The 20,796-nt window shown below is 50.4% G+C and overlaps 3 protein-coding genes and 1 pseudogene across 19 annotated transcripts in view; 2 read left to right on the forward strand and 2 right to left on the reverse strand.

Moving 5' to 3' along the window:
• The window catches only part of LOC144579809 (uncharacterized), a 33,522-nt gene extending 13,987 nt beyond the window's left edge, over positions 1–19,535 (reverse strand). For 7 of the 16 annotated variants that reach the window (XM_078353549.1, XM_078353526.1, XM_078353532.1 and 4 more), the window contains exon 1: positions 1–19,535. In XM_078353549.1, coding sequence (XP_078209675.1) covers positions 19,098–19,511 — 414 coding nt within the window. In that variant the 5' untranslated portion in view covers positions 19,512–19,535 and the 3' untranslated portion in view covers positions 1–19,097. The other 9 variants (XR_013528251.1, XR_013528250.1, XR_013528247.1 and 6 more) reach the window with 5 other exon arrangements.
• Positions 4,467–10,211, forward strand: CHCHD2 (coiled-coil-helix-coiled-coil-helix domain containing 2). Of its 2 annotated transcripts, none has more exons than XM_054252414.2 (4): positions 4,467–4,595; positions 6,476–6,725; positions 7,897–8,056; positions 9,317–10,211. In XM_054252414.2, exons 1-4 carry the CDS (start codon positions 4,546–4,548, stop codon positions 9,325–9,327), a joined length of 471 nt encoding a protein of 156 aa, XP_054108389.1. In that variant the 5' UTR covers positions 4,467–4,545; the 3' UTR covers positions 9,328–10,211. The 2 variants fall into 2 exon arrangements, with proteins under 2 accessions (XP_054108389.1, XP_002759840.1); XM_002759794.7 differs by having other exon boundaries at positions 7,912–8,056.
• LOC118151994 (small nucleolar RNA U13) lies at positions 10,350–10,447 on the reverse strand (annotated as a pseudogene).
• The window catches only part of PHKG1 (phosphorylase kinase catalytic subunit gamma 1), an 18,446-nt gene continuing 16,732 nt past the window's right edge, over positions 19,083–20,796 (forward strand). The window contains exon 1 of the mRNA XM_035291919.3: positions 19,083–19,289. The gene's annotated coding sequence lies outside the window, so the exon portion shown is untranslated. The remainder of the gene's footprint in view (positions 19,290–20,796) is intronic.

Raw genomic sequence — 20,796 nt, forward strand, 5'->3', positions numbered from 1 at the left:
CTGTAGTCTCAGCTAGGCAGGAGGCTGAGGCCAGAGAATCACTTGAACCCAGGAGGCAGATGTTGCAGTGAGCCCAGAGCATGCCACTGCCAGCCTGGGCAACAGATCAAGAATCCATCTCAAAAACAAAAATAAAAAAAGAAGGTTAAGAGGAACCCCAGACCTTAAAATAAGAGACACCACAACCAGGCGCAGTGGCTTACACCTCGGACTTGGGGAGGCAGAGGCGGGCAGATCACAAGGTCAAGAAATCAAGATCATCATCACCAACATGGTGAACCCTTGTTTCTACTAAAAACAAAAAAAAAATTAGCTGGATGTAGTGGCACACACCTGTAGTCCGAGCTACTGAGAAGGCTGAAGCAGGGGATTCATTTGAACCCACAAGGCAGAGGTTGCAGTGAGCCAAGATAGTACCACTGCACTCCCGCCTGGGTAATAAAGCAAGACCTTGTCAAAAAAAAAAAAGAAAGAAAGAAAAGAAATAGGGCTACATTATTTATGAAGCAGATACTTCTGGTGACTCAGTCTCCAGAAAGCCTGTGCATAAATGAGCAGTGAGATACTCAAGCACAGCACACACACACTCTACTCAGGACAGCTGTCGTGAGAGTTCCATGCTCATTTCCTTGTGGACACACCAGCAACTCACTCTGATCCTCCAAGACACCTCATGATAGAATTAGAGACATCTGGGTCAAATCAGCTCCCAGTGTTATCTTCCGGCCCCCAAAGTGTCGGGCAACGAGCTATTAAGATTGCTGCTCATTGGCCACGCACAGTGGCTCACACCTATAATCACACCACTTTGGGAGGTCAAAGCAGGTGGATCATGAGGTCCAGAAATGGAGACCATCCTGTCCAACATGGTGAAACCCCATCTCTACTAAAAAATTACCAAACTTAGCCAGGAGTGGTGGTGCGTGCCTTTAGTCCCAGCTTCTGGGGAGACTGAGGCAGAGGAATTGCTTGAACGCAGGAGGCGGAGGTCACAGTGAGCCGGGATCTTGCACTCTAGCCTGGCAACAGAGTGAGACTTCGTCTCAAAAAAAATAGAAGATTGCTGTTCACACACCATCTATGAAATACTAAAAATACCATTTTAAGAACTTTCACTTAAAAACAGGCTGGGTGCAGTGGCTGATGCCTATAATCCCAGCACTTTGGGAAGCCAAGACAGATGGATCACTTGAGGTCAGCAGTTCAAGACCAGCCATGATGAAACCCCATCTCTACTAAAAATACAAAAAAAAAAAAAAAAAAAAAAAAATTAGCCAGGTGTGGGGGTGGGTACCTGTAATCCCAGCTTGACAGGAGAATCGCTTGAACCCAGGAGGGGGAGGTTGCAGTGAGCTGAGATTGCCCCCACTGCACTACGACCTGGGCAACAGAGCAAGACTCCATCCCAAAAAACAAACAAAAAAAACAGACTCATCTCAAAAAAAAAAAAGAATGTGGTATGGCAAAGAAAATCAGTTCTGTGTTAAAGACAGTTTCGTTTTGTTTCGTTTTTTTTTTTTTTTTTGAGACAGCGTCTCACTCTTGTCACCAGGCTGCTCCGCCTCCCGGGTTCAAGCGATTCCCCTGCCTCAGCTGGGACTACAGGCTTGTGCCACCACATCCAGCTAGTTTTTTGTATTTTAGTAGAGACGGGGTTTTACCATGTTGGCCAGGATAGTCCCGATCTCCTGACCTCATGATCCACCCACCTTAGCCTCCCAAAGTGCTGGAATTACAGGTGTGAGCCACCTCACCTGGCAAAGACAGTTTCATAGAAAGAAAAAAAAGAGGGCCGGGTGCGGTAGCTCAAGCCTGTAATCCCAGCACTTTGGGAGGCCGAGGAGGGTGGATCACGAGGTTGAGAGATCGAGACCAACCTGGTCAACATGGTGAAACCCCGTCTCTACTAAAAATACAAAAAATTAGCTGGGCATGGTGGCGCGTACCTGTAATCCCAGTTACTCAGGAGGCTGAGGCAGGAGAATTGCCTGAACCCAGGAGGCGGAGGTTGCGGTGAGCCAAGATCGCGCCATTGCACTCCAGTCTGGGTAACAAGAGCGAAACTCCGTCTCAAAAAAAAAAAAAAAGAAAGAAGAAAAAGACCACTCCAATACAGTTGTCTATTTAGATGGGTATAATTGTTACTCTTACTTTACAGCTAAAGAAACAGGCTCAGGGAATGTTATTTGATTGAACCATGTTGCATCTCTGGACAGTGCAGCTGAGATCAGACTTCCTGTGTAACTGCACTGGTCTACCAGGGCACCTCTCATAAAGGTAAGAAATGTAAACTTAGCCCAATGTACAAAGCTGCCGGGGCAGCACTGGGTCAGTTCTACATCCAGTACTTCTAAAGGTTCATCAAGGGAAACCTTCAGGGAAGGTGAAAATGCTTCTGGAAGGCGAATAGACACAGCGCCCTTGCTTGTCGCCTTTGGGCTCTTCCTTGAAGGCCAACAGTGGCCTGAAATTATTGACTGAGTGTTCCAATCAACCGGAGAAAATGGTACCAAGGTTGCCAGTATCACACAAATCCACTTAAGGACCTATCCGTGCTTTGAAAGAAAAAACTGCTTTTGTAAAGGATACTACATTTCAGAAAAACAATATATTAACAACTAGTAACATTATAAAATGCTGTTGTGTTGAATGCTACTTTGGAAAAACATGTTCAAGGCCAGGCGAGGTGGCTCACATCTGTAATCCCAGCACTTTGGGAGGCCGAGGCAGGTGGCTCACAAGGCCTGACCAACATGGTGAAACCCAATCTGTTGGGGGAAGCAGCAATGGAGAAAGGGTTTACAGCGTGCCTACATTAACTGGTTATAAGTCATGTATAACATAAAAGAAATCACGAACAATAAACTGTGGAAGGCGTCTCTATTGCTACCATGTTCCCAGGAACAAAGTGACCTCAGCAAGGACGTAACACTCCCTCGAAGCACTGCAAAGTAACCAGACTTGCAGGCTAGTTGATAAGCCCGCTCCCACCAGCTGCACTATTGATAAGCACACGCTTCTAACTCTTGAGAAACTCACATAAACCGCCACTGCCATCAATTTTATGTCTGATGCACAGCGTCTCCTTCACCGATTCACCCTACCACCAGCACTATAGATAGAAGTGATGATGGTTAATGCCTGATGCAGGCGACAACGGATGGGGGAGACGGAGACAGCAGACCACCATGGCATGTGTGCACCTATGCAACAATCCTGCGGGATGCAGGATGTGCACATGTACCCCAGAGCCCAAATACAATTTAAAAAAAAAGTGACTGTGTTCAATACTGTGGAACCCGGAGCTCAGGGCCTTCACTGCCTGAGTACAAGTGATGGCCCGTGGTTCCACTTTCATTCTTAACCTTTTTCTCAATTCCTTTGCTGCCACCGAACCCGGTACCCACAGGTGGTGTGAGGGCTCTCCCTACACCCATCTCTACCAAAAATACAAAAATTAGCCAAGGGTGGTAGGTAGCACGCCCTGTAGTCCCAGCTACTCAGGAGGCTGAGGCAGGAGAACCGCTTGAACCTGGGCGGTGGAGGCTGCGCCACTGCACTCCAGCCTGGAAGACAGAGCAAGGCTCCGTTTCAGAAAAAAAAAAAAAAAAAAAAAAAAAGGAAAACATATTCAAATCTAGGGAAAAGAATTTGATAGGAAACTATGAATCAATTATCTAGCCAGTTAGCGAACTATCTAGAAACAAGATCTCATTCTCTTCCCGGGATGGAGAGCAGTGGGACGCTCACAGCTCACTGCAGCCTTGAGCTCCTGGCCTCAACTGATCCTCCTGCCTCAGTTTCCCAAGTAGCTGGGGCCACAGGTGAACACAGTTACCCAGGAGGCTGAGGCAGGAGGATCGCTTGGATCTGCAGAATCCCGTTTTTTGGTTTGTTCTGTAGAGACAGGGTCTCTCTACATTGCCCAGGCTGGTCTCAAACTCTGGAGCCTCACTCTGTCGCGCAGCGTGGGGGTGCAGTGGTTAGAGCTCAGCTCACTGCAACCTCCTGGGTTCAAGAGATTCTCCTCCGTCAGCTTCCCGAGTAGCTGGGACTACAGGGGTGCGCCACCTCGCCCAGCTACTTTTTAGCAGAGACGGGGTTTTCTACCGACATAAACCCTGCGCCGGGTCGGAGTCTGTCAACTGCCGTTCTTCAGCCAGCAGCGCACAGGACCCGGCGGGGAGGAGGCTGCGAGGCTCCGCTCAGGAGACAGCCCCGCTCAAGGCGCGACGCCGGCCACCGAAGGCCCGCCTCTGTGACGTCACCCATGGAGCGTCCCTGTGACGTCAAAGCCCCACCCGCGCTCACGCGGAGCCAATCGGAACTCGAGGCGGGGCTGGGGGGACGGCGTCCTCGTGACGTCCCGCTCCTTCAGTGACCTTCAGGGCCCCGGAGACAGTGGAGAACGGAAGGCCTCTGCCTGTGCGCTGATTGGTTGCGCGCTGAGGCCAGCCCCGCCTCCCGTCTTCCGGTTTTCTCAGAGGCCGCCGAGCTCTTCCCTGGTCATTGCTCGTCTAAAGGCCGAGCAGCCCCGCAGCTAGGATGCCGCGTGGAAGCCGAAGCCGCACCTCCCGCATGGCCCCTCCGGCCAGGTGAGACCATCGCGTGGTTTGAGGCCAGAGCGCGAGCGTCCGGACCCCACCGGCGCCATGATGCAGAGGGAGGCCGCGCGCGGGCGGGGGCGAACCGAGGCCGGCAGCGACGGGGCCCGCCTCGGCCTGGGGGCGGTGGATTGAGCGCAAAGCGTGTGTTAGGGGCGTGTGGGGAGGGAATTCACTTAAGGAAAAAGCTTCCTGTCCGAGCGGCGGCAAAGGCAGAACGTTGCGGCCGGGTGCCACGTGACAGGAAGCCTCAACCCTTTGACCTAGCGTGATGTGGGGGGAAGAGCACCCGAGGAAACGATCCGGAAACGGCTCATTCTATCCGGGAGCGTGATACACGTGAAGATGACATTAGTGACATCGTATCTTTGCTGATCTGAGGACGGTCTTCCCCTGTCGCGCAGGCTGCGGTGCAGCGGCGTGGGCACGGCTCACGGCAGCCCGGGCCTCAGCGTCCTGAGTAGCTGGCACTGCGGGCACGCGCCGCCACGCCCGGCTAGTGTTTGTAGACGCGGGACCTCGCTGTGTTGCCCAGGCTGATCGCGGACTCCGGGTCTCAAGAGATCCTCCTGCCGCGGCCTCCCGAAGTGCTGGGATGACAGGAGTAACCCCGGCCTAGTGACATTGCTGAGCGCGTCTGAACGTTGTACAGGGGAGGAACCGTTCAGACGAGTCAGTCCCTCTCACCAGTCTTATTTTAGAGCGTGTAAAATGAAGGGATTGGACTAGATTCTTTCCCCAGTTGACCATCCTTAGGTCTTAATTAGAATGTTACTGGTTCAGCCAGACCTTCCTTGATTACCCTAAAATAGAGATATCTCACAACATATTCTTCTGACATTTCGTCCATGACACTTAAAATATGACATTCTTGTTTATTTATATTTTGAGTCAGAGTCTCACGATGTAACTCAGACTTCAGTGCGGTGATGTAATCATGGCTGACGGCAGCCATGACGACCTGGCCTCAAGCTATTCTGTCGCCTCAGCCTCCAGGGTAGCTGGGACTACAGGTGTGTGTGTCACACCTGGCAACTTCATTCTGTTGTATATTTTTGTGGCGACAGGGTCTCACTATGTGGCCCTGGCTGATCTCAAAGTCCTGGTCTCAAATCCTCTTGCCTCCACTTCCCAGATCACTGGGATTACAGGCAAGAGCCACAGCTCTGCAGCCTATCTTAATGATTTGATCCCTCAAAAGAAATGTAAACTCCATGAATGCAGAGGTTTTTGTCTCTTGTTTATAGTATTAGCGCCCTGTAGTTACCTAATATCTGAATGAATGAATTCTGTAAGAATCTTTTAAGTCTATATTTCTTATGACATATTGGATATCTCTTTAAAGATACTGTGGGCTATGTGAATACATGGAAATGGTTGCAACGCAGCAGGAAAAAATAGTTTGTCCTTGGCATTTAGTATTATAAGAAAAGATAAAAGGGGCTGGGCGCAGTGGCTCACACCTATAATCCTGACGCTTTGGGAGGCGGGTGGATCATATGAGGTCAGGAGTTCAAGACCAACCTGGCCAACAAGGTGAAACCCTGTCTCTACTAAAAATACAAACTTAGCTGGGCGTGATGGTGGATGCCGGTAATCCCAGCTACTGGGGAGGCTGACACAGGAGAAACGCTTGAACCTGGGGGGGCAGAGGTTGCAGTGACAGGAGATCATGACACTGCACTCCAGCCTGGGCATCGGAGGGAGGCCCTGTCAAAAAAAAAAAAAAAAAAATTGAAGAGAGAAAATGATGTAAATAATTTGAAATGAAAACTTGAGGTCTGTTTTAATATATAAGTTATTATTAAGTTGACAGTTTTCAAAACTGGTTGGAAGTGGGAACTTTTACCCTTTGTTCTTTTCTTTCACAGCCGGGCCCCTCCGATGAGAGCTGCGCCCAGGCCAGCACCCGCCGCTCAGCCACCAGCAGCGGCACCCCCCTCTGCAGTTGGCTCTCCTGCTGCTGCGCCCCGGCAGCCAGGTCTGCTGTCCCAGATGGCAACCACTGCAGCTGGCGTGGCTGTGGGCTCTGCTGTGGGGCACACACTGGGCCACGCCATTACTGGGGGCTTCAGTGGAGGAAGTGATCCCGAGCCTGCGAGGCCTGACATCACTTACCAGGTGAGAATTTCGGCAGCGTTTCCCTTCCATGGGTGGATTTTATGAGAAAGACCAGACGTTTCTAAGTTCCTCGTGTTTTAGAACCCACTGTTGACAATGGGTCATCAAAAGCTACATCTGGCAGTTGAGTTACTGCCCTAGCCCAGCACCAAGCACTGTACAAACTGTATTTCTTCCCAAGGAGTAGATGTAACAGTCCAGCCTGACTCCCTGTAAAACAACCGCTTTATCTCAGTGTCACTTCCTACAATCCTGTCTTGATCTTACTTAAGGAATCAAAAATCTCAAATAGCTCTGTGCTCTTCTGCCTGGTATTTGCCATTACCTGGCTTTCTGTGGTGTATGGGTTTTCTTGCGTAATGAGTATAGGTGGGTATTCTCTGCTGTTTCTGGTGTGCTTGAAGCTCCTGCATCCATTTTTCTATAAAGTGCCATTTTTCCTCCCCAAAGCATCACTAAACCATTTAGTCTTCACACCAAGATAACAATTCCACTTTATTTGCATCTTTATGAATCTTTCTGGTTGTCATTGGAATTTTGTTAAAGCTGTTTGCCTTCTGCTTTTAAATATTTTCACTTTTGGCTGCGCACAGTGTCTTATCCCTATAATCCCACCACTTCAGGAGGCTGAAGTGAGGGCATCATTTGATCCCAGAAGTTTGAGACCAGGCTGGGCAACACAGTGAGACCCTGTCTCTACTAAAAATATTTATTTAAGTTTTTCTCTTTTTGAGATGGAGTCTTGCTTTGTCGCCCAGGCTGGAGTGCAGTGGCGCAATCTCAGCTCACTGCAGGCTTCACCTCCCAAGTTCAAGCTATTCTGCCTCTGCCTCCTGAGTAGTTGGGATTACAGACATGCACTGCCATGCCCAGCTAATTTTTGTATTTTTAGGACAGATGGGGTTTCACCACATTGGCCAGGCTGGTCTCAAACTCCTGACCTCAAGTGATTTACCCGCCTCGGCCTCCCAGAGTGCTGAGATTACAGGTGTGAGCCACCACACTCGGCCTAAAATATTTTTTAAAGATTTAAATGTTTTCCCTTTCCATGTTAAGAGATGGAAGCTTTAATTTGCATCTGGTGCTAGTTCCATTTCCCTTTCACCTCAAAGAGGATGTGCTCTTCACTGTCCAGGCATGAATATGATTTTCTCTCTTAGCAATAATGAAGGTTTTGCCTTCACAGGAGCCTCAGGGAACCCAGCCTGCACAGCAGCAGCAGCCTTGCTTCTATGAGATCAAACAGTTCTTGGAGTGTGCCCAGAACCAGGGTGACATCAAGCTCTGTGAGGGCTTCAGTGAGGTGCTGAAACAGTGCCGACTTGCAAACGGTAGGTGCTTTGTTCAGTTTGCATCTGCTTAATTCACAGTGGTGTTCCTGGATCCTGTAGAACTTAGGGGAATCTGTGTTTAATAAATTAAATTGATAAGTTTGGAGAAGACTGTGGATATTTCTCTAGAATTAACTCCTAACAACTGGGCCAGAGTCATTTTCTGAATTTTCTTCTTCCTTCAGAAGGTATAGGCCAGGCGTGATGGCTCATGTTTGTAATCCCAGCACTTTGGGAGGTCAAGGCGGGTGGATCACCTGAGGTTGGGAGTCTGAGACCAGCCTGGCCAACACGGCAAAACCCACCTCTACTAAAAATACAAAAAATTAGCTGGGTGTGGTGGTGGGTGCCTGTAATCTCAGCTACTTGGAAGGCTGAGGCAGGAGAATCCCTTGAACCTGGCAGGCGGAGGGTGCAGTGAGCCAGGATCCCACCACTGCACTCCAGCCTGGGTGACAGAGCGAGGCTCCATCCCAAATTAAAAAAAAAAAAAAATGAAGAAGGAGAAGAAGGTGTGAATCAGTATGCCAGGTCTTACTGTGATTACTGGATGAGAGTGACCTCCTCGCCTTAAGGCCATGAATATAAAATTATTCCGTTTTTACCAAAATCCAGGAATAGACAAAACACTGATATTATCTGTATCTTGTACCTCATTGAGTGAAAGGAGTTTATTAAGTTCCTCAGGGGAACACCTGAGATTCAGGGTGTCTTGTTGCAGGATGCCTTCAATCACTTAGCACTCTGGGAGGCCAACGTGGGAGGATTGCTTGAGCCCAGGAGTTTGATACCAGCCTGGGCAACATAGCAAAACCCCATCTCTATTTTTTATTTTAAAAAAAAAAAAAAAGGCTGACCGGGTGCGGTGGCTCACGCCTATAATCCCAGCACTTTGGGAGGCCGAGGTGGATGGATCATGAGGTCAAGAGATCGAGACCATCCTGGTCAACGAGGTGAAACCCCGTCTCTACTAAAAATGCAAAAATTAGCTGGGCATGGTGGTGCGCACCTGTAGTCCCAGCTACTCGGGAGGCTGAGGCTGGAGAATTGCTTGAACCCAGGAAGCGGAGGTTGCAGTGAGCCGAGATCACACCATTGCACTCCAGTCTGGTTAACAACAGACAAACTCCGGCTCAAAAAAGAAAGAAAAAAAAAGGCTGTGACCTTGGCTTCTTGTCACTGCTTTCGTGATTTGGAAGGCTTCTGTTTTGTTGAGTATATGAAGCTAGCACTCTTCTAACTTACTTTTTCCCTTTGCAGGATTGGCTTAATCAAGAAGTTCAAACTGGAGAAATGGAAAACCAGCTCTCATAACCAAGTTAATATAAAAGTTTAATTAATAGTGAAGGTATCAAGTGTAGCCATCAGTTAAACCTCTCCGTCATTCCTAACTTCCTTGCTTCAGAATTGAAATGGAAGGGGGTGTTCCTACTCTGTAGAATTGGGAGCTGGTCAAATGTTTGTGTGGCCTCCTTAAACTAGCTGTTATGGTTTTATTCTTTGTGAGTTAATTAGAATAAAGTGATTTTCTTCCAGGATGTGATTCATCTAGTCTGTATCCTCTGGTTATGAAATTAGCACCCACCCAGATCTGACAGCTCCCTGAGGGATTATGTGAGGAGTGGCTCACTCACAAACATGCTGCTCGATTCCAGGGTCCAGATCCTGTGGGCCTGGAGTTAAGCAAGCTGATCAGTAGCAGGAATCTCTGCTTAAAATGCTGTTTTAAGCCAGGCGTGATGGTGCCTGCCTGGAATCCCAGCTACTTGGGAGGCTGAGGCAAGAGAATTGCTTCAACATGGAAGGCGGAGGTTGCAGTGAGTTCAGTTCATGCCACTGCACTCCAGCCTGGGTGACAGTAAGACTCTGTCTCAAAAATACATTGTTTTAATCAAGCGAAGGATAAAGGAACAGGAATAAGCCTGCTTGGGGTGGGTTCCCTATTCCCCTCCTGTCTCCCAGCAAGCTTGTGCCACCCACCCGCCTTTGTTCTGTTTGGTTTTAGGCTTTTAGCAGCCTGAAGCTGCAAGTAACAGAGAAGAGGGATGAGGAAGGGGTTTTACGGGCCTAACCATGAACTGAAACTAAACCCAAGGCCATAGTCTCTTCCTTGGAGACTCCTGATTGACAATAAAAACCAATCTTAATATGCACAGTTCCCCTGAGGTTGCTTTTCTTCTGCCTCAAGTGTTGTCGCCTCCTCTTCCTAAAACAGTCAGGCTGCAATCACCCACTCCGTGCTGGGGAAGAACTTTAAGGACGGGATACAATTTGGAGTAGGCCACATCTTTCGTGTCAGCGGGGTAATATGTCAGTGTAACCAGGTTTGAGGGAGGTACCCCTCAGCTATGAGTGCGAAAACCCAGTCATCACACTGAACTACAAAAGGATCAGCAGGTCTAAGTGAGCCCGGTTCCATCCTTCATGGAAAGCTCAAAATTTCATTCTCTTCTAGTTGATCTTCAGCCTACATTTTGCGTTGCAATTTTTTTGTCATGTTTTTGAGACGGCATCTTGCTCTGTCACCCACGCTGGAGTGCAGTGATGTGATCTAGGCTCACTGCAACCTCTACTTCCCAGGTTCAAGCGATCCTCCTGCCTCAGCGCCCCACCCCACCCCCAGTAGCTGGGATTACAGGCATGCACCACCACGCAGAGCTAATTTTGTATTTTTAGTAGAGACAGGGTTTCACCATGTTGGCCAGGCTGGTGTCGAACTCCTGACCTCAGGTGACCTGCCCACGTCAGCCTCCCACGGTGCTGGGAGTACAGGTGTGAGCCACCATGCTCAGCTTCCACAGGTTCTTTTTTCTGAGTTTCAGAGCTCGACGTCCCTGTCAGGTGAGTGAGGTGCCGGTGATTAAGGGGCTCAGCCAGTTGCTGCCTTGCCTCCTATCAGCTGTGTTCTTGGAATGCCTAAGCTTTCAGTTTCTGAAACAGACTCTCAGCCTCTGAGCACAATTCACTCCTGGCCAGTCCCCCAGCATATTGCCTTCTGGGTTTACAGAAGACACCTTTGCTCATTTTCCCGGAGGCTCGGGACCTCTGTGAGTCTGTGGTGCTGCATGCTCAGATGTCCCTCGTACCCAGGTGTAGTGGTGATTCAAATAAACCGAATGAAAGAAACATGAACAACTGACACGATGCAAGTGTGACTGGCCTGGCCTCTCCCTGGTAGGAGTCCCTGCTACAAGAAGGATGTGTAATGACCCTCCACGTGCACAGGCCTATGGCCCTGAGGTCAGAAAGGACTTTGTGATGCATTTATTGATTGTGCAGTCAGCCCTTCAAATCCCCGAGTTCCACATCCATGAATTCAGCCAGTTGAGGATGGAGAATATTTGGAGCCTTTGCAACAAAGTGAGATCTACGAGACCAGCTCAGCCGTCGAGATCCCCACCCAGGGTGCGCTGAAGGAACTGAGAAGCAGATGCCCAGAGAGAACAGCAAAGTGGGACCATTAAGGCCAACAGCCTTCGGAGCTGAGAGCTTCGGGGGCTGACAGCATTCCAGGCTGAGGGCCTCGAGCACATTCTGACCCACGTAGTTACTCTCTGTGAACAGGTGACTATTATTAACAAACAGATGTTCGGTATATTTTCTCAACACAAAAATATGCCAGGTAGGCAGCTGGTGCCCGCTTACCGCTGATCACAGACAAAAGTATTCACAGGGGAGCCAAGGGGGCAGGCTCACATATCCCACCCCTAAGTAACTGTTTTAACTGGTGTGTGATAATTATATCTTGTCTTGCCACTTTAGAAAACTCCAAGTACTTTTCTACTTGGGGGGGGCGGTGCCGGCTAAGTTTCATTGCCATCTTTCTTCCTAGCAAACAATACGTCTCATCACACACTCAGCGTTTCTCAGCAGAGATACCCATAGAAGAGAAATCACCCAGGTGCAGTAGCATACACCTGCAGTCCCAGCCGCTAGGGAGGCTGAGGTGGTGGGATTGCGGAAGCCAGGAGTTCAAGGTTGCAGTGAGCTAAGACCGTGCCACTTAACTCCAGCCCAGAGTGAGATCCTGTCTCAAAAAATTTTCTTCTGAAAAAATTCATGGTCACTCTTGTAGGAAACAGACTACTTTGCCTGCCATTCCCTAAACAATACAGCGTATTTACATCCTGTTCACACTGTAGGAGGTATCTTAAGTAATCTAGAGATGATTTAAAGTGCACTGCACATGTTCACAGGTTATATGCAAACACTGTGCCACTGATAGAAGGGATGTGAGCATCGTGGAGTTTGTTACCCACGGGAGCCTTGAAGATACCTCATAAACCAGCAAGAATCAAATCTGTAGCTTAGAAATGTGAGGGAGAAAGTAGGTCTATTCATGGCAAATAAGGCAGTGCAGTGGCTCACGCCTGTAATCTAAGCACTTTGGGAGGCTGAGGAGGGCAGATCACGAGGTTACCAACCTGGCCAACGTGGTGAAACCCAGTCTCTACTAAAAAATATTAGCAGGGCATGGTGGCGGGTGTCTGTAATCACAGCTATTCAGGAGGCTGAGGCAGGAGAATTGTTTGAACCTGGGAGGCAGAGGTTGCAGTGAGACGAGATTGTACCACGGCACTCCAGCCTGGGCAACAGAGCAAGACTCTGTCTCAAAAATAAAAATACAAAAATTAGCCAGGGCAGCCTGAGTGGCTTACTCCTGTAATCTCGGCACTTTGGGAGGCCAAGGTGGGAGGACAGGAGTTTAAGACCAGCCTGGGCAACATAGCATGACCCCCTCTGGTCAGCAATTGGAAAAAACATAGCTGGCCATGGTGATGCCCACCTGTGGTCCCAGCTCTTCAGGACCCTGAGGCGAGAGGATCTCTTGAGCCCAAGAGGACAAGGCTGTAGTGAGCCATGCTTGTGCCACTGCACTCCAGCCAGGGCAACACAGCAAGACCCTGTCTAAAAAGCAAAATAAAACAAAAGAAAAAACAGTAAATTAAAGAAAGAGTTCCAGGTATTTTAAACCTTGTAGAATTTGTGTTTCAATATGTTGCATTTCGGTTAAGTTGGAGGCTTTTATGCTTAGAATTCATTCCCTAAAGTCTTTTCCGGCTCTTTTGTATATAAACAATTCAGTAAAAAACTTTCCCCAGGCCGGGCGCAGTCCCAGCACTTTGGGAGGCCGAGGCGGGCGGAGAGGTCAAGAGATCGGGACCATCCTGGCCAACACAGTGAAACACCGTCTCTACTAAAAACACAAAAAAATTAGCCGGGCGTGGTGGCACGCCCCTGTGATCCCAGCTATTTGGGAGGCTGAGGCAGAATCGCTTGAACCCAGGAGGCGGAGGTTGCAGTGAGCTGAGATTGCACCATTGCACTCCAGCCTGGTCACAGAGCAAGACTCCATCTCAAAAAAAAAAAAAAAACTTTCCCCAAAGTGAAATAAATGATGGTCAGTATCATAAGGAAATGTGGGCACCCACAACATACGGGGCTGATCTGGGCTCTCCAACTCACCTACTTGGCAACGTTTAGCAAGTCACAATGTCTCTAAAATTGGCTTTATACCAGGGTTTTGTGCTCCAAGTGAAACTGTATGAAGTGCTTTTTAAACTGTGAATCAATTAGGTATGTGTTCGAGTGTGGTGTCTCATGCCTGTAATCCCAGCACTTTATGAGGCCCAAAACAGCAGGATTGCTTGAGCCCGGAAGTTTGAGACCAATTTGGGCACTATCATGAGACCACCATCTCTTATTTTATCTTATTTTTATTTTTGACACGGAGTCTCGCTCTGTCACGCGGGCTGGAGTGCAGTGGCGTGATCTCGGCTCATGCAACTTCTGCCTCCTGGATTCAAGCGATTCTCCTGCCTCAGCCTCCCAAGTAGCTGGGATTACAGGCACACACCACCAAGCCAAACTAATTTTTGTATTTTTAGTAGAGATGGGGTTTCACCATGTTGGCCAGGCTGGCCTCGAACTCTTGACCTCAAGTGATCCCCCCACCTCAGCCTCCCAAAGTGCTGGGATTACAGGCGTGAGCCTCAGCACCAGCTCCCATCTCTATTTTTTTTTCAGACAGTCTGGGAGTCTCGCTCTGTCGCCCAGGCTAGAGTGTAGTGGCACGAACTCAGCTCATGCAACCTCTGCCTCCCAGGTTCAAGCGATTCTCCTGCCTCAGCCTCCTGAGTAGCTGGGACTACAGGCGCGCGCCACCATGCCCAGGTGGCTTGTTGTATTTTTAGTAGAGATGGGGTTTCACCATGTTGGTCAGGCTGTTCTCTAACTTCTGACCTTGTGCGATCCGCCTGCCTCAGCCTCCCAAAGTGCCGGGATTACAGGCATGAGCCATGGCACTCGGCCCCCATCTCTATTTAAAAAATTAAAAACTCATACAAAATTAAAACAGGTATTTGTGGGCTCAGCTCATGGGTGAAGCACTGTCTCCCCTTCCCACACCCCTTGCCATCCATTTGGAATATTAGGAGTTTAGAAAAAGGTGATTTTAGAATGCGGGTAAGCAATGAAAACTGGGTATCTGCCGTGTGCCCACACGCTGCCAGCTCTGTCACCTCCCTGTAAGGTGGAATCATACTGATGAGGACCCTGGCCAGAGTCCCATGCGCCTGGAGACTGTTTTTCCTGGCACTTGGAACTCCTCCCAATAGAAACTGCAAGCTGAAAACAAAATGGGCAAGGAAGGTTCTTTTTTGTTTGTTTGAGATGGAGTCTCACTCTGTTGCCCAGGCTGGAGTGCTATGGCGAGGTCCCGGCTCACTGCAACTTCCGCCTCCAGGTTCAAGTGATTCTCCTGCCTCAGCCTCCCAAGTATCTGGGATTATAGGCCCCTGCCAACACGCCCAGCTAATTTTTTGTATTTTTAGTAGAGACACGCCCAGCAATACATGTTTTTAAAATAAGCTTTACTTTTAAGAAGTTAAGTACATTAGAGGAAACCGAAAAACACAAGAAGCAAAGAACAAAGTCACAATCACAAGCGGTTTACAGTTTGACACATTCTTCTAGGTCCTGTGTGTCCACAGGCGCAACATCTGATTTTATGGGACTGAGGCACACACCATGAATATTCACCAATTCAAAATCCCAAAGCAATCTGAGCATTCTGATAACCAAGAATACAATACACCAACTCAGTCTGTTAAAACAAATATAATCCTGTCTTTCTTGGGACAAAATGGCAACACAACTCTAGATAAAAGCATTGGCAGAGTTCCGATTTAAATCCTGCATTCCCTTAATGCTCTACTTAAAATGAAGCACACAGCAACAGAATACACTAAGTACAATGTTTCCAAGAGAGCGCGTTAGCAGATCTATACCATTACAATATTAGCAAGGTATATTTAATATATTCCTACGGTACAGCCACGAGAGATGCATACATTATGGCTGTCAGCAGAACGTAAATACAGACACATCTGCACACACCTCCCCCTTTATGGTTCCTCCTGCCCCTCTGCTGCCAACTAACGAGCAAGTCCTGACATACACTGCTCAGAGGGGGTTTACAATCCCACGTCCAAGATGCACCTTTTCCGTCAATGACAACAAAGGCATTTACAAATTGGCTGATTCACTAGCTCTACGTTGTCACCCCAGACATTCATAAAGCTTAGATGTTGCAAAACAATGGACTTTGTCCACAATAAACACAGGCACTTTACTAAAACACTCACACAGACCTGTGGTGATCGTCGGAAACCATCTCTAGATGCGGAGCCCTCCCCGTCACCGTCTTCTCCCTCTTCCACCATCCCCAGTGACTAAGTATAGGGCGTCTGGCTCCAAGAGGTGGACTAATAACAAAGGTCACTCCCAGAAGACAGGCCTTCTTAAAACTAAGAAAAGGACATGCGTAAAGGGACTGATCTACTATATCTAGTTTCAACATACTCTCAGCATCGACTTGTCTATCCTTTTATGCATAATATTAACTAAAACGCACATACAGAACAATGGTTAGACCAGCTGAACTAACCTCAGGGACACAACCCTTCTCCCTGCATACCTCCTCCTCCCCCACCCATCACCACGCAGGAACAGTCAGCATAGGCTCCTAAGCATCAAATTCTAACAATTCCTTTCCCAAATGCAACCCACCACTCCTAAGGAAGTAAAGAAAACAAATGCTTAGAGGGGTGTTACTTTAGCCCTCTACTTTTAACCTATGTTGTGCACTTTTAAACACCCAGAAAGACTAGATATTTCCAACTGGACTCAAGTTTTCCATTATATACACAGTAGCATTGAATAAATGGTGTATATACATAACACAGACTGTAATTTGAGTGTCTTCCAAATAGAAACATTCTGGCCTAGAACCTACTTCCAACCCCACGGACAGCTTAGGGGGAATTTTAACAAAGTCGCTTCTGTTTTACGATTTTTAACACAAGGTATACTCAACATATTGAAGTTACTAACTACTTCTGTCATACACGGGGAACCTGTTTAACATCAACTGGATGTAAACTAGGACTCTCATGTCCACTTATATACACTATATACACAGCACAGTTAACGAAAATGCAGACGTAAGGCACAATGATCAGTGTGCCTCATCATAAACACACTGGTGGAAAGCCCTTTACCCTCCTCCTCCTCCCTGAACCTGCGCAAATACCGTCATGTACTGCTCGGAGAATTGATGAGTTTCCAAAAGGTGATATATCAAAAGGACAGCTACAAGACGTGTTTGTTATTTACTACCTCTACCTTCAACATACTTTGTGCACTTCTAAACATCTACAAAGAATAGATGTTTCAAATGAGGACTTCGGTTTGTCCACTATACACAGTAGTGTTGAATAAACTACACATGTAACAACGGTTAGATCCGAAAGAGCCTTCTAAATAGGAACATTCTGGTCTAGAACTCTTCCTTCCTTCCAGCTCTTCACCACCAACAACCTGGTGGATTCAGGCACACGTGTCACCTACAGCTGATGTTACCTCACTTCCGAAAGTCCTTCTCAGAAGACAGCCGTTCTATGAATTTTAACGAAGTGTACAGGATGTGTTAGTTCCCTAACTGCTTCTGTCATACTCTGGCAACCTCTTTCGTATCTAGAGACTAGATATTATAAAATTGGGACCCATTTGTCCAGTATATACATAATATATACAGTATAGACAGGAGAGTTAAAGGAAATGCATGTGACATACAGGCAATGGATTAAGCTGAGATTTTCTAATAAACAATGGCAAAACACCTTTTGCAATTTCTTCCCTCCCACCTCCCAGGTGGTTCCACAATTCCACTTCCCAACAGCATTTCCCATCACTTTTTAAAAGCTATTTACACAAAGTGTTATTCTACTACTTTTAAATACACCAGGCACTTCCAAATATGTAGAAACACTAGATATTCCATATAACTTGTCCACCACGTACACAGCACTGTTAACTAAGACTGCACACACACATCAATGGTTATCATCTGAGGTATCGTCTAACCGTGACCCTTTTGGCCTTGAATCATTCCGTCCGCTCTTTCTTCTCTGCCTTCAATCCAGTGGACAAGTACAGGCACGTGTAATGCTCAGAGATGACTGAACAAATTCCAATGCAAAAGTCGTCTACAGAAGACAAGTTTTCCTATGAATGTCATCACGAGGGGGACAAAATATGCCGATTTTACTACCTTGTCATACGCTGCGAACCTCTTTACCATCTAGAGACCAGATGTTGAAAAATTAGGACTCATTGTCCATGATACACACTATGTACAAAGCAAAAGGCACAAAACCTACAGAAAAATAGTGTTTGAAATGTCCGAGTGTGAACACACTAGAACATGACCTTTTGCGATGTCTTCCCTCTCACCTCTAAACCACTGAACAAGTAGACAGTACTATACTGCTACAAAGGTGGCTTCACAATTCAATTTCCAAAAGTATTTCCTATGACTTTTAGCGAAAAGATATTCACAAAGTGGTATTTCACTGCTTCTACATTTAACATAGGTCGGACATTTTTTTTTTTTTTTTTTTTTTTATTTGAGATGGAGTTTCGCTCTTGTTGCCCAGGCTGGAGTGCAATGGCGCGATCTCAGCTCACTGCAACCTCCGCCTCCTGGGTTCAGGCAATTCTCCTGCCTCAGCCTCCTGAGTAGCTGGGATTACAGGCACGCGCCACCATGCCCAGCTAATTTTTTGTATTTTTAGTAGAGACGGGGTTTCGCCATGTTGACCAGGATGGTCTCGATCTCTTGACCTCGTGATCCACCTGCCTCGGCCTCCCAAAGTGCTGGGATTACAGGCACATGCAACAATGCCCAGCTAATTTTTTGTATTTTTAGTAGAGACGGGTTTCACCATGTTGACCAGGATGGTCTCGATCTCTTGACCTCGTGATCCACCCGCCTCGGCCTCCCAAAGTGCTGGGATTACAGGCACATGCAACCATGCCCAGCTAATTTTTTGTATTTTTAGTAGAGACGGGTTTCACCATGTTGACCAGGATGGTCTCGATCTCTTGACCTCGTGATCCACCCGCCTCGGCCTCCCAAAGTGCTGGGATTACAGGCACATGCAACAATGCCCAGCTAATTTTTTGTATTTTTAGTAGAGACGGGTTTCACCATGTTGACCAGGATGGTCTCGATCTCTTGACCTCGTGATCCACCCGCCTCGGCCTCCCAAAGTGCTGGGATTACAGGCACATGCAACAATGCCCAGCTAATTTTTTGTATTTTTAGTAGAGACGGGTTTCACCATGTTGACCAGGATGGTCTCGATCTCTTGACCTCGTGATCCACCCGCCTCGGCCTCCCAAAGTGCTGGGATTACAGGCACATGCAACAATGCCCAGCTAATTTTTTGTATTTTTAGTAGAGACGGGTTTCACCATGTTGACCGGGATGGTCTCGATCTCTTGACCTCGTGATCCACCCGCCTCGGCCTCCCAAAGTGCTGGGATTACAGGCACATGCAACAATGCCCAGCTAATTTTTTGTATTTTTAGTAGAGACGGGTTTCACCATGTTGACCGGGATGGTCTCGATCTCTTGACCTCGTGATCCGCCCGCCTCGGCCTCCCCCAGTGCTGGGATCACAGCTTTTTCACAGATCTACACAGGCCTCCCATGGACGGCCGGCATCCTCCCGGAGGGTGGCCGGCCTTTGTACCGTTGCTCTCTCCCGACAGCGGGGTCTGGTGGAATGAAGGCCGAGCGCGCGATGGCCGCTGACGGTTCCATCCGCCGTGGGGAACTTCGCTCACCTCCCGGCCTGTGAAGGCCTCTGTCCGCTGTCAGGACCAGGCAGGTCTCGCCCAGTGGGGACGAGCGGTCCCTGGGGACCCGGGTCTGCACGGCTCCGTGGCCCAGAGAGGCGGCCGAGCCCGCCTGCGTCCTCAGGCCGCCTTCCCGGGACCGCCGCGTCCTAACGGCTCCGCCGCGCAGCCCTCGAGCGGCCGCCATCTTTCCTGGCCCGGCCGCCATCTTTCCTGGCCCGGCCGCCATCTTTCCTGGCCCGGCCGCCATCTTTCCTGGCCCGCCACTTCCGCCACGCAAAGGCGTCGCATCCGGGCAGCCCCGCTGGGTCGGCGAGGCCCGGCACGCGTGGGCCGGCGGGGTCCGGGGGTCGGGGCTGGGGTCCGGGCTGGGGTCGGGGCTGGGGGTCCGGGCTGGGGTCCGCGGCTGGGGGTCCGGGCTGGGGTCCGCGGCTGGGGTCGGGGCTGGGGGTCGGGGCTGGGGGTCGGGGCTGGGGGTCGGGGCTGGGGGTCGGGGCTGGGGTCCGGGCTGGGTTCCTGGCTGGGGTCCGGGCTGGGGTCCGGGCTGGGGTCGGGGCTGGGGGTCGGGGCTGGGGTCGGGGCTGGGGGTCCGGGCTGGGGTCCGCGGCTGGGGGTCCGGGCTGGGGTCCGCGGCTGGGGTCGGGGCTGGGGGTCGGGGCTGGGGTCGGGGCTGGGGGTCGGGGCTGGGGGTCGGGGCTGGGGGTCGGGGCTGGGGTCCGGGCTGGGTTCCTGGCTGGGGTCCGGGCTGGGGTCGGGGCTGGGGGTCCGGGCTGGGGTCGGGGCTGGGGTCGGGGCTGGGGGTCCGGGCTGGGGGTCGGGGCTGGGGGTCGGGGCTGGGGTTTGGGCTGGGTTCCTGGCTGGGTTCCTGGCTGGGGTCCGGGCGGGGGTCGGGGCTGGGGTCCGGGCTGGGGTCGGGGCTGGGGTCCGGGCTGGGTTCCTGGCTGGGGTCCGGGCTGGGGTCGGGGCTGGGGTCCGGGCTGGGGTCCGGGCTGGGGTCCGGGCTGGGGTCGGGGCTGGGGTCCGGGCTGGGGTCCGGGCTGGGGTCGGGGCTGGGGTCCGGGCGGGGGTCGGGGCTGGGGTCGGGGCTGGGGTCGGGGCTGGGGTCCGGGCTGGGGTCCGGGCTGGGGTCCGGGCTGGGGTCGGGGCTGGGGTCCGGGCTGGGGTCCGGGCTGGGGTCCGGGCTGGGTTCCTGGCTGGGTTCCTGGCTGGGTTCCTGGCTGGGGTCCGGGCTGGGGTCGGGGCTGGGGTCGGGGCTGGGGGTCCGGGCTGGGGTCGGGGCTGGGGTCCGGGCTGGGGTCCGGGCTGGGGTCGGGGCTGGGGTCGGGGCTGGGGGTCCGGGCTGGGGTCCGGGCTGGGGTCCGGGCTGGGTTCCTGGCTGGGGTCCGGGCTGGGGTCGGGGCTGGGGTCGGGGCTGGGGGTCCGGGCTGGGGTCGGGGCTGGGGGTCCGGGCTGGGGTCCGGGCTGGGTTCCTGGCTGGGGTCCGGGCTGGGGTCCCGGCTGGGGTCGGGGCTGGGGGTCCGGGCTGGGGTCGGGGC

The sequence above is a fragment of the Callithrix jacchus genome, chromosome 2 (assembly GCF_049354715.1).
Source record: "Callithrix jacchus isolate 240 chromosome 2, calJac240_pri, whole genome shotgun sequence".
NCBI classification, from domain to species: Eukaryota; Metazoa; Chordata; class Mammalia; order Primates; family Cebidae; genus Callithrix; species Callithrix jacchus.